Source organism: Dendropsophus ebraccatus, chromosome 10 (assembly GCF_027789765.1).
Source record: "Dendropsophus ebraccatus isolate aDenEbr1 chromosome 10, aDenEbr1.pat, whole genome shotgun sequence".
NCBI classification, from domain to species: domain Eukaryota; kingdom Metazoa; phylum Chordata; class Amphibia; order Anura; family Hylidae; genus Dendropsophus; species Dendropsophus ebraccatus.
The window spans coordinates 47,369,961-47,383,170 of NC_091463.1; the positions used below are offsets into that span (position 1 = coordinate 47,369,961).

The 13,210-nt window shown below is 40.1% G+C and overlaps 1 protein-coding gene across 1 annotated transcript in view; it reads left to right on the forward strand.

Annotated features, from left to right (window-relative positions):
* Window positions 1-13,210, forward strand: part of ABCB7 (ATP binding cassette subfamily B member 7) — a 90,929-nt gene that overhangs the window by 72,429 nt on the left and 5,290 nt on the right. Inside the window, exons 14-15 of the mRNA XM_069986403.1 lie at window positions 3,272-3,375; window positions 6,405-6,512. Of these exons, the coding sequence (XP_069842504.1) occupies window positions 3,272-3,375; window positions 6,405-6,512 (212 nt within the window). The remainder of the gene's footprint in view (window positions 1-3,271; window positions 3,376-6,404; window positions 6,513-13,210) is intronic.

The following is a 13,210-nucleotide window of genomic DNA, read 5'->3' on the forward strand; positions in this document are numbered from 1 at the left end:
ACATGTAACATAAGCCCGTAAAGAGAAAGGATTTATATTTATAAGTAAAATTTCTGCTAAATCTTTTTTTTTTTTTTAAACACAATTGCTTATCAATCTGCTTAGCTTCTCCTGATCTAGAGCTATAACATGATGGTGGCAGATAAAACTGTATGTTGCGATACGCAGCAGATACGCAGCAGATTAGATCTAAATAACTGAACACAGCATCAAATCTGCTGCGTATCTGCTGCGTATACTCTGTGTGTGTTTGTACCCTTAAAGTGACTGTACCACCAGGCCCAGGCTGAAGCACTGGAGGCAGGTCGACCCACCCCCAGTGGGAAGAAACCCCAGCCCCTCCATGACGTGGCTCCGTTAGAATCAATGGAACCCTATCATAGAGGGGCAGGGGTTTCCTCCCACTAAGGGTGGGTCGGCCCTCCTCCAGTGCTTCAGCCTGGGCCTGGTGGTACAGTCACTTTAACCTAAAAAAAACAAAGTAGTTGTACCTGTTCCGCGCATATGATATATAGAATGTAAAATAGACTGTTGAAAAAGCCCTACACTATGGCTGTATAACCAGTACTAACCTCCAGGTACACGTTCTATCCAGGTTTAGGTTTGTCAGGTAATCCACTGCGTGTATCCCCTCTGGGATAGTGTGAAAAGAAGCTAGCAATCCTCACTCCAGGTGGTGCTGTAGTGATTGTTGAAGAGAGTTGCAGTCTGTTTGCTCTAATTGAAATATCCTCTTCTCTTGAGAAAGGAGGGTGGATCCTCCGAAACATGTCCAGGTGTTTTGTCTCCCATCAGCTTCAGTAGTTTGTGACGTCACACTACCAAGCAAAAGCTACCGGCCGGAGCGCGTCTCTTGTAAAGAGGATATTTCAATTGGAGCAAACAGACTGCAACTCTCTTCAACAATCACTACACCACCACCTGGAGTGAGGATTGCTAGCTTCTTTTCACACTATCCCAGAGGGAATACAGGCAGTGGATTACCTGACAAACCTCAACCTGGATAGAACGTGTACCTGGAGGTTAGTACTGGTTATACAGCCATAGTGTAGGGCTTTTTCAACAGTCTATTTCACATTCTATATATCATATGCGTGGAACAGGTACAACTACTTTTTTTGTTTGTACTACTATTGGGATATTCAGGTGATCCCATCTGTCCTTAGTACGCAACTAATTCACACAGACAGCGCTCAAGTACACACCCACCTGTTTTCACTCTACATTTAGTATGTTTAACCTCACAAGTTGCTTTATGAATATACTTATGCAAATTTGACTTTGTGCACCTCATTTTAGTGAATCTTTCTCAGCATACATACCTGCCATTAAAGTGTTACTGTCAATTTTTTTGACATATCACAGAGACATAGATGAACAAAAAAATTACCAGCAAATGAAATACATTGACTATGCAGGTGCACGCTGCCATGGCTGAAACACCGAAGCAGAAAAGTGCACATGTAAGCTGCAAATGCCAAGGCATGGATATTTAGAATTGCAAAACTACTGTACAAAAAAATAAGGGTCAATCCCCCTGAAGTCACCTTACCATAGTAGGATAGTACGCACTGTTTGATCAGATGGTATACAGAGAACCTCCTTTGTTATAGCAGTTTTGCAATTTAAAATATCTATATTAACCATATGTCTTCGCATGTGCAGTTTGCTGTTGATATGTTTTTACTGTATATCACATAGAGATATCAAAAGTTTTGACGGGGCTCTTAGACTTATAATGAAGCCTGCCTCCGGCAAGCAGTCAGATTGAGCAGGGAACTAGGGAGTAAAGCAGACAGCCATGCACTTCCCAAACCTATATCTAAAGATTGTGGGGGTCTCAGTGCTAAGACTGCAGTGGAAACATTAGACGTGTCTGTGCGATAGCTTTAACGTTGACTGTGCAAAAGCTTTACTCCACTTTAGGAACTGTGTGAAGTAGTAATGTGTTTTATGTTCTCATCTGCATAAATCCTGGGCGAGCAGTAAGCCAATCCCACTTCTGAATCCTCTCTTCCATACTGCGCTGGCAGTGGCTATGCTCTCTGAGAACAAAGGGGTCAGGCATTGATTTTCAATCATACCTGACCCCTATTCCCACTGACCTCATTGGTTGTGGAGTGTTTGAAGAGCCTCATACACTTCATACTGATGGCAGAACTCTGTTTCTGTGTATATGTATGAGTGGGGGTAGGGTAGGCTGCAAGTGACGGCAAGAAATACTCCATCCTGTTACTGTCGTCTTTCTTTCTGCAGCCTTTAGTGACTGCAGAAGAGCTTATAGGAATATTTCTTTATAATTTTACACTGTTGTCAGTCTTAACTGTATGTTACTGTATGTTGTCTGATACTAAAGGAATAAGAAAATTAGCCCCTTTTTAAAGGGTTGTTTGGGGGAAAAAGGGGCCCAGGTGCTGCAAATATAAAAACTCTAATTTGCTCTGATCCCACAGCAATGGCAGAGGATCTGGACAAATGGTTATGGCTTATTACTTGGTTTTTTTTAGCTCTCAATGCCCTTTGAAGAAAATCATATTTGGCCCTGGAAACTTTCTATAAAGACAAACCCTGATACAACTTCCTGGGAGTCAGTGACAATAATAAGGGTGCAGTGTCACACAATGGGACAATAAATGCAAAGTATATTGTACTGCAATGTTTGTGCAGTGCATTTTGTGAATATGACTGGCTCCCAATGATCAATAAACTGCACACTGGTGACATTGTATGTTTTATATGGGGAGATCCCACACCAACATCCAATAGGTAGCTTGACCTCCCAAGCCATAGATGTCATGAGTCACTGAGGAACCTGTACAGCACAAGATTTTGTTTCCAAACAGGCAAAAGTTTTTATTTGTGTTTGGGAGAAAAGGAGAACACCGTTTTCAGAGTGCTGATCTGCGTGGTGTGTGTTGTGCTTGGTAATACAATGCACACAACCGATCAGTATACAACCAATGTTTAATTGTAGCACACAAATTATTTATTCTGTTGTCTTTGGAACCAGTAAGAGTTAATTTTTTTTCTCCTTGTTCTTTTTACCATCATTTGACGGATTGATCATGTACAGATCTCTGCTCACTATGGAGTAAAAGAACACCTTTGCTCAGGAGAGTTATGGAAGAGCATGTTCAGCTTCTGCCATCCACATCTACTATATAAAGATTAGTGAACTGTATCTAAGGTGTTAAATATGTCTGTGCAGTGTACATAAAACTATATGGTTCATAACTAGAACATCTAATATAGCATTGATCCTCTTGTGCAGGTGGGGAGAAGCAGCGAGTAGCAATCGCCAGAGCAATGTTGAAGAACCCTCCCATTATTCTTTATGATGAAGCCACTTCTTCCTTGGATTCCATCACAGAGGAGGTAAATTTGGCTTTGTTTTATTACTGTAGTAACCTATCCAGGAGTGACATATGGGTTTTATTCACAGTTAGGGTATATGCACACAGAGTAATTCATGTCAGATATTCTGACACAGAATTTCACAGAGTGAAATCCAGACAAAAAAAATAGCCTGGATTAGTGTGGATTTAATGCAGGTTCAGTTTTCCACTGTTCAAGGAAAGAATCCATGGGGAACCTGCATCAGAAATTGTCATGTCTTTACTATTAGGGCTTAGTCCCATGTCCCGTATTCTACGGATCTGCCCTGCCCGGCGTGATGTATCATTATCATGCCAGATGCAGGGAAAGTGTTTGAATCTCCGCGGCACTGTAATGAAGCAGCTGCGCGTGACAGGACACAGACTGATTTCCGCCCTGTTCACTGTGTAGTGTGGGCGGCAATCAGATCATTGGCACAGGTGCAGTGTACTGGCATGCCGCTAATAAATATATTTTGTCCAGAAACACCTTTATTAACACTGTTTGGTTATTTTGTCCCTTTATTGCGTTCTAGAAAGCCAGGTAAAAGATTTAAAAAATAACAATTCCACCAAAGGTGGCATTGTCAAAATTAACTTTCAGCTAGGTAAGGATATACTAAATAATAATAATAAAAAAATTGCCGTCCAAACATAAGCATTTCGAGAAAAACCCCTTAAGTATCTAGATGGCCAGGTGATAGCTAATATGACAGTACAGCTCTGACACCCAGTTTTCCTAGGGCATGTTCACATGGCTTAATACCTGCATGTTTTTTTTTGTTTTTTTTTGGGGGGGGTAGGGCTGTGCAGAAACCACGTCTATTACTGCAGCATTAACCATGTTGCATCTGATGTTGCACTTTGAAAACCCCACTCCCTACAACACCAATGGGAGTTTGGAGACTGCACTAAAGTAACATGGTACTTTGCTGTGAAGTTGTCCTCTGAAACTGCCAATAAAGTTGATGGGAGCTTCAATGCCGGATTCTCCCATGTTGCCTACACCTCAGAGTGATCTATAGTGCAGTGCAGCACACGGATGCAGGTTATACCTGTGTGCACGTGCCCCTAGAGATCTAAGTGCCTAGGTACACAAGGAGATATATCGCTGCATGAGTCATCCGGTGGATATGTTATTGGCCAGCCATCATGGTTGCTTCACCGCAAAAAAGAATTGTTTTATCCAACAGCGAAGTGATGATGAAGTTATTCCCTTCAGCAATTCCCCAATTGTACAGCATATGTTTCCTATGTAGAAGGTTGCTCCTGTACATTTATTGCCTCCGTATCTAAATACACACAAACATATGTTTCCCTTGCTAGATATTGGTGTCTTTCTAAAGAGAAATAAATTTGATTTAAAACACTGTAAAACATCTGGTTACTGTAGTGACATCAAAGGCTTTATCATAATGAAGCACGTGATATATAGTTTTCAGTGTGTTTTTCCCTACAGCTGTCAGTCATCGCCCGCTAATCTGATAAGTGTGACAGCGCCGCTGCTTGATTTGATTTCTCTAAGGAATCTTAAAAGAAAATGTCACTTGTAGGAAGTTAACGCTTTGCTATCTGCACTCTGCTCCTCTTTATTGTTTAATGGCATGCTTCCATCCAAATCGTAAAACTAAGATTTAACTAAAGCTAAACTCAGTATATATGTACTCAGTATATATGAATGTATAGTTTGGTTGTTACACATGTGGCATTAACAACCATGTATAGTATTTTTTCATTTCAGTAAGAAAAGACCTGAATTAAGGAAAGGCAATGCTATATATATATATATATATATATATATATATATATATATATATATATATATATATATATATGGGCTTAAATGGCTAAGGGTTATCTCTGATCGTGGCCATTGTGGCAGAGTGATAGCAGTAATTTACAGCTGTTGCCCTCTGCAGGTGTTACAGGCCTAGCTGCTGCTTCTTTGTTTTCTCTCTCCAGGCTATTTCCCAGTTTTATGGTGCATTCACACATACAGGATCTGCAGCAGATTTGATGACGCAGATTTGAAGTTACAGTTACAAATTTGGGCCATCAAATCTGTTGCAGATCCTGTACTTGTGAACGCACCCTTATACTATCTTCTGCGTTGATTGGAAAATAGACATGACGCAAACATTCATTTTTTACTAATCTATGACTGTTAAGTAAAATATTTAAAGGGGTTATCCAGCAAAAATGTTTTTCTTTTAGATCAACTGGTTTCAGAAAGTTATATAGATTTGTAATTTACTTCTATTTAAAAATCCTAAGTGTTCCCATCTTTTCCCTCTGACACAGTGCTCTCTGCTGCCACCTCTGTCCCTGACAGGAACTGTCCGGAGTAGTAGCAAATTCCCATAGAAAACCTCTTCTGCTCTGGACAGTTCCTGTCTCGGACAGTGATGGCAGCAGAGAGCACTATCAGCCTGAAAAAAAACATTTCCTGCAGGACATACAGCAGCTGATAAGTTTTTAATAGAAATTTAAATAGAAATAAATTTCAAATCTATATAACATTCTGAAACCAGTTGATTTGAAAGAAAATATTTTGACTAGAGTACTCCTTTAAGGAATAAGCATGAGATTCTTGGTACACATTTTTGATCAAACTGTATAGGACCACTTGTTAGTTCACAGCCACCTCATTCAAGAGAGTCCTTACTGTATAACGGTATGTGCACACTATGGAAATCGCACGGATAACTTGCAGCGGATTCCGGCGCTCGCTGACATACCCCAAGCGTTGAAATCTGCGGCAAGTTATCTGTGTGATTTCCATAGCGTGCATGCACCCAGACAATTCACAGTGGTTGTTTAGTCTGGTGGGCTACAAGAATAAGCAGTTGGAATGGCAAAACTGTACTGTAACCACTGCAGATTTTACAACTGGAAACTCCCCAGGTTATACGACACTTGTACTCATTCCACCTCCACCAGTTTGCTTGGTGTATAATTTATTTCTGTTCCAATGCGGTATCAAAACTATTACTTCTGATCCTCAAGCATTTATGTGTTGTCATCCTGCAGAATATTCTCAGCTCAATGCGTGATATGGTCAGGCACAGAACATCTGTCTTCATTGCTCACCGGCTGTCTACCATAGTGGATGCAGATGAAATTATTGTATTAGACAAGGTAAGTTGATAATATATATAATAGTATGGGACTCCAGAAATGTCCAATACCCATTTATCTCTTCAGCTTGTCTGTGTACAGTTATGTGTAATATGAGGAGAATTTATGTACTCAATTGGTTTTTGCAACGTTATTATGCTAATAACACTTAAAGAGCCTTTTATCCTGTGGCCAAAAAATGTCAGCTATAGGGACCCAAAAACTACAATTTTACACCCCAAAAATACTTCAAAGACCTCCATCTTCTACCAATTGAAATCAAACCGTTTTTACCCCAAAATAACAATAACAGTGGTACCTTGGTTCCCAAACTGCTTGGTTCTCAAACTGCTTGGAACTCAAACTGTATTTTCAATGAAAGTTTGCTTTGGTTCTCAAATACTTGCTCTGTTCTCAAACACTTTTCGGGCGCCCAGTCTTCAGTACTCAGTATCTGAACATTTTTGCGAGCGTGGATGGTGGGTTGTACCTGTTAAGTTTAGTGCTTGAGTGCATATACAGCACAGTAGTAGTACAGTCAGTGCACTACCATCTCCCATCCGTTACAGTGCTGGGATGGGGGAGGACTCTGTACAGTAAAGGATGAGCGAAGAGTTAGTGACTACTGTACTATAATTGCTGTTTTTTTTATGTTTCTTGTGTATAATGTACTGTACAGTATAATGCTGTTCTGTCCTGTACTGTAAAGATTATACTGGGCACTTATCAATGGAATATATGGGTACATTGGTGGGTGCTGGAACCAATTAAACACATTTAGATTATTTCCTATGGAAAGAAACTGCTCGGTTCTCAAACTGCCATTCAAATCATTGGGTACTTTACTCTCTGCAATTGCAGATCTGTAATTGCAGACAGTAAAAAACTGATGTATGAAAGAGGCCATAGATAGATATAAGGTATAATATAGTTGTTCTCAAAAGTTTACATACCCCGGCAGAATTGTTTGCTTCCTTGCCCTTTTTGCCCTTTTTTATACATAGTTAGTACCTGGGTGAAGCCATTTATTGTCAAACTACTGTGTTTTCTCTTTTTAAATAATGACCACCAAAAACATCCAAATGACCCTGATCAAAAGTTTACATACCCTTGTTCTTAATACTGTGTATTGCCCCCTCTGGAAGTCTTTTGTGGTACTTGTGAATAAGGTTCTTTATTTTCTCAGGTGGTAAAGCTGCCCATTCTTCTTGGCAAAAAGCCTCCAGTTCCTGTAAATTTCTGGGCTGTCCTGCATGAACTGTGTGCTTGATATTGTGCTTGAGTGGCTCAATGGTATTAAGGTCAGGAGACTCAGATGGCCACTCCAGAACCTTCACTTTGTTCTGGTCGATCATGACAACCAAAAATATCCAAATGACCCTGATCAAAAGTTCACATATCCTGGCGATTTTGGCCTCGTAACATGCACAGAAGTTGACAAAAATTTCAGCCATAACTGCCAGGAAAATTGTTTGGGATGCAAAGAAAAACTCACAAATAACATTTCCTGAAATAGCAGGACTCTCTGAAAACTAGCAGTGCGGCTGCTTTAAGATGCACAATAAGAGCCATTACTGTACAAACGTCAAACAGCACAGAGACAAGCCTCAAAACTTCAGGAACAAGGTCATTTGGAGTCATGAGACACAAATCAAGCTTTTTGGCCACAACAAAGGTTACATTTGAAGAGGTGTCAACAAGGCCTATGATGAAAGGAACACCATTCCTACTGTAAAGCATGCAGGTGATGTTTTGGAGATTTGTGAGCTACAAAGGCACAGGAAGCTTGGTCAAGGTTGAATGACAGATGAATGCAGCACATTATCCACAAATAGTGGAGGCAAATTTGCACCCATGCGCAGCCCGGAAGCTGTGCGTGTTGCCATGTCAACCTGTCATTGGCTACAGCAGAACAAAGTGAAGGTTCGGGAGTGGCCATCTGAGTCTCCTGACCTCAATATCACTGAGTTACTCAGAGAAGATCAGCCCAGTAATTATAGACATACCTAGAAAAAATATGGAGCCTCATCCACAGCTATCACAAACGATGATATTAAGAACTGGGGTATATAAACTTTTTTGATCAGGTCATTTGGATGTTTTTGGTTGTAATTATGATTTAAAAAGAGAAAACACCATAGTTTGACAATAAATGGTTTCACCCAACCACTAACCATGAATGGGAAAAAAAAGTGTTTGTGTTATCATTCATATTCTCTGAATAAAGGACAAGAAAGCAAAAATTCTGCCTGGGTATGTAAACCATTGAGAGCAACTTTAGAAAGTCTACATACCCCTGTGAAAAAGAGCTGGTTTTTGTTGTATTAAAGAAGAATAGTTTTAGCACTTTTTCCACGCATGAATAGAGATGAGCGAATATCGAGCATGTTCGTCTGAGCCCGAGCGTTCGGCATTTGATTAGTGGTGACTGCTGAAGTTAGATGAAGCCCTAAGGCTATCTGAAAAAAATGGATATAGTCATAGGCTGTATCCATGTTCAGCAGCCACCACTAATCAAATGCCGAACGCTCGGGTTTGGACAAACTCGAGCATGCTCAATATTCGCTCATCTCTACACGTGAACATTATTTCCTCCTCCACATTGTTTGTTGTTCAGTGGAATTGTACAGATTATGGGTCACATTGAAGGTAAAGGTAATTGTAAATTTATCACATCCCCCCAGTCCCTACTCTTTGGCCAAGCCCAGTCCATCTTCTTCCTCTTTGTTCTCTATTTAACAGTAAAGCGCTGTAGATGAAATCATTTTGCTCATCTAGTCATCAGCAAACATGCAAACCTTAACCTCATTCAAGTAATGTCATGCCTCCGCAAGTGATCGTCGGGTTCTCAGCCGCTGGACACCCACTGATCACAACTTGTGACACATAAGAGGTTGTGTGAATGTTTAGGTTCACTTCTTCATGTCTCACAATATACATTAATGGCATATCTATAGGATATGCCTAAAATGTCTGCTAGGTGGCTTCACCTTTGCTACCCCTAATATTAGATGAATAAGTGTCCCCCTTACATCATTCTGCCTATCAAGGCTTAATGGAGAGTGGGGTACGTGGCTTTCCGCGTTTGTGGCGTGTCTATGGGAGTTACACCTGTTTCTATACCTCCTAACAAAGTGAATGGAGAGAGCCTCTTCTCTTTTAACCCTGTCTCAAGATAGGTGTCGGACGAATATGGTATATTCTTTGAGAATTACATAAATGTGTATTGTGGGAAAGACCTTTCATGTGAATTATAGACGAATGAGAGACTGTGTCTTCTGAAAAGTGTAATGTGCAGGTTGCGTGTTTGTATTTATTTTATCGCTCATGTGTGTCATTCCTTCTGACTGGGTGCATAGGCCTTGACAGTTTGCTTTGTTAGGCTTTGTAGTAGTCAATGTGGAAAACGTATATAGGAAAAGAGAAAGCAGTTTTGCTTTCATAACCACATTTATAACCATATGTACCCTTCCAGCAACAATGGGTAAATTGGTGTACAGATGCCGCTTCCCACTTCCAATCTGTTTAGTGGCCATTTTTGCTCTTTGGTAGCCAAATCTTGCACAAAGCAGATGCCCTGGCTCATATCTTCTAGTGTTATTATGTGCAAAGCTGTGGCTCTTCAGATAGACAAATGGCTCGTTATGCTTTTTTATTAACCCTGATGTAATGTGAAGTGAGTTTTCTATCTGTTCTATGTTGTTAAGGTTAATATCTGTACTTACTGAAGCAACATTCATGCCGAATCCTTCAGTTTGCAGTCCAGTCTGCTGCTTTAGAACATAGTTTTCTATTTTCTGACTAGCCTGATTAGGCAATGGAGACTTTTAGCGTTATTTTGTTAGCATTTTAGAAAGCTAATATTGAGGGCCAGTCATAGAACATTCACTGTAAGGGTTAATGCTCTGGATTTTGTAAAATGGATTATATATATACAGTGGTACCTTGGTTTAAGAGCGTTTTGTTTTAAGAGCTCAGAGTTTTTCAAAATTGTGACTTGGTTTAAGAACATTGCTTTGGTTTAAGAGATCTCTGTACTGGGTGGGAGGGGGAGTAAAGGAAGGGCATGGTCTGCATAACTGGGTCTACAGCACTGTACTCTGACCCAGGAAGTCTCCCTCACCTTCCAAATCATGGCAGATTCACTTCAGGCTGCGGCTTACATCAGGGGACAGGACTGTGGAGGTAATCTCTCCATAGCTGTAACCCCTCTCTCCCCGGACAGACAGTGCTTCTATACTGTGCCCACATATTCCCTCATTCCTTCATGCTCCCTGCAGTCTGCCAGCCCTTGTGTTTCCCATCCTCTCCATTACTGTACAGTAACTTAAAATATCACAGATTCTGCTGTTTCTGAATGTTTCATCTATTTAACATGTTATTTAGAATATGAAATCATTATTTTTGGGATGTGGAACCAATTGTCTGCATATCAGTGATTTCTTATGGGAAAATTTGCTTTGGTTTAAGAGTGGATTTGGATTACAAGCGCTGCCCCGGAACAAATTATGCTCGTAATCCAAGGCACCACTGTGTATATACTGTGTGTGTGTGTGTGTGTGTATATATATATATATATATATATATATATATATATATATATATATATATATATATATATATATATATATAATATGTGTGTGTGTGTTGTCAGTGGTGATGAAGGGGTGTCTGAAGCAGAGTAACAGATAAATGACTGACATCAGTGATCATGCAAATGACAGGTGCCCCGCATCATTCTAGGTAACCGATTACTGTGGCAGCCAGAGGCTTACTAGGAGGGCACCGATCTAACTAACCCATGAAATGCATTGCATAAGTTTGCATAAGGAATCTAAGGATTACTTATGAAAGTCCCTTAGCAGTATTTAAAAAGTATTTTAAATTTTGCCCTAATAAAAATTTAAATAGAAAAGTAATAAAGTAGTAATAGCTAAATAAGTTGGAAATCATTGTAATTGTGCTGACCCATAGAACACAGATAACCTTTCAGTTATACCGTAATGTGCTAGGAGTAAAAATGAAATCTCCCAAAAATTGCAAATTACAAGGGGTGTTTTTTCTCCAATTTCACCCCACAAACATTTTTTTTTCATTTTCACCTTAGATTGTAATGTAAAAAGGTGTTAGGAAGTACAGTTGGTCCAGAAAAAAAATCTGTAGATTTAATCAATTTATGACGTAAAATTGATCTGTCATCAACAGGGTTGAATAAAATTGTTTGTTTTGGTTCATTAACACTGCACATTTTCTGCAACAGTTCCCCAGTAGATACTAGAGTGAAAAGACCCTTATCGCAGAAGTATAGAAGTCCCTTTACCAGTGACCAGACCTGGGTGCAACTTTGAACAAAAGCGCATTATGCCCATTGCTGCAGTTTGTTTCACCCATAGATTAAATTAAAGAAGTCTGAGGAAAATGAAAATTTTCCAGCAGACTGGGGCAGGAAGAAACATAATAAACAAGCACTACTTACCTCTCTGTGCCTCTGCCCCACTGCCTTACTGCTCCGGGACTCCAGCCGGGCTCCTGGATCTCTTTCTTCAGCATCGTCCTTATTCAGCTGATGGATTTCCTGCTCAGCAATCCTACAGCCAGGTCGGTTATTTTTTCCCAAGTTGTGACGACGTTGAAACTCGGGGAAAATGAGTTCTAGCGGGGGTCCGAGAGCCTGTGATGTGGCACTTTGAGGAGACAGGGAGAGGTAAGTAGCGCCACGTCCAGGCCACTGTTCATGAGCCACTTTGTAGATCATGACGCTGTCTCCGAGTAGACTCCAGAAAGCTCCAATTGTCAAATCTAAAATCCTATGATGATATATGGAAAATCATTATTCTTGCAGTTAGAATTTGTGGTTTCTTATAAATGTTATTACGTATGTAGTCCAGCAAATGTCAGCATTATTCTGATTTATGTCTGGAATAATAGAAGGAGAAATTTCTAATGCTGCTACAATACATTACTGTTCTGCTAACAGTAATGTTCATGTACAATCTAGATACCAGAAACCATCAGCAGAAATAGAAATCATACATTCATACAAATGTATGAAGCTTCCCTATCGTGTACATATATGAACTGGGTACTGGAGTCTTTAACCTTCAGCAGGGTTACATTATGGGAAAGGCTAAGCATCTAGGCTAGTAGTGTACAGCATGCATGCCATCTAGTATAATGCAGATGCAGTGCTATGCCTCTCGCCAGGCTCTGTGAGATGTGTGTTTAGTGCAGCTTGTTTTAGATTCACTTCCCTGCTGCTGTACATCATTCCCTGCTGGCATGGCATTCACATTCGCCCGATAGGAAGACAGCATGATCGGACACCGGTGCTCACAACAGCACAGAAAATTTCACTCCATAGACCCTGCTTCTGTTACCCATTGTAGAAGTACAACAAACGTCACATCATCTTCTGTGTATACGAGTCACACAATACACATTTTATCATGATTATTAGTATTATAAATGGCCATCAGCAGCATGACTGGTTATAAATGAGTTGACCTACAGATTAAATGAGAAAGAAAAGGTTTATGCTGAACATTTTAGCAGTGGGGTCTGAATGGAATATTAACTATAATCCTATCCCCGTCTTCTCTCTGTTTGCTGTGTAGTTAAATACAGTCTATTGTTCCCTGTGAGCAGCCATCTCAGGGTCACTGCAATATTCGTGCCCCCATGATTCATACTTTATCTGTCATATGTCTAGTACTGATTTG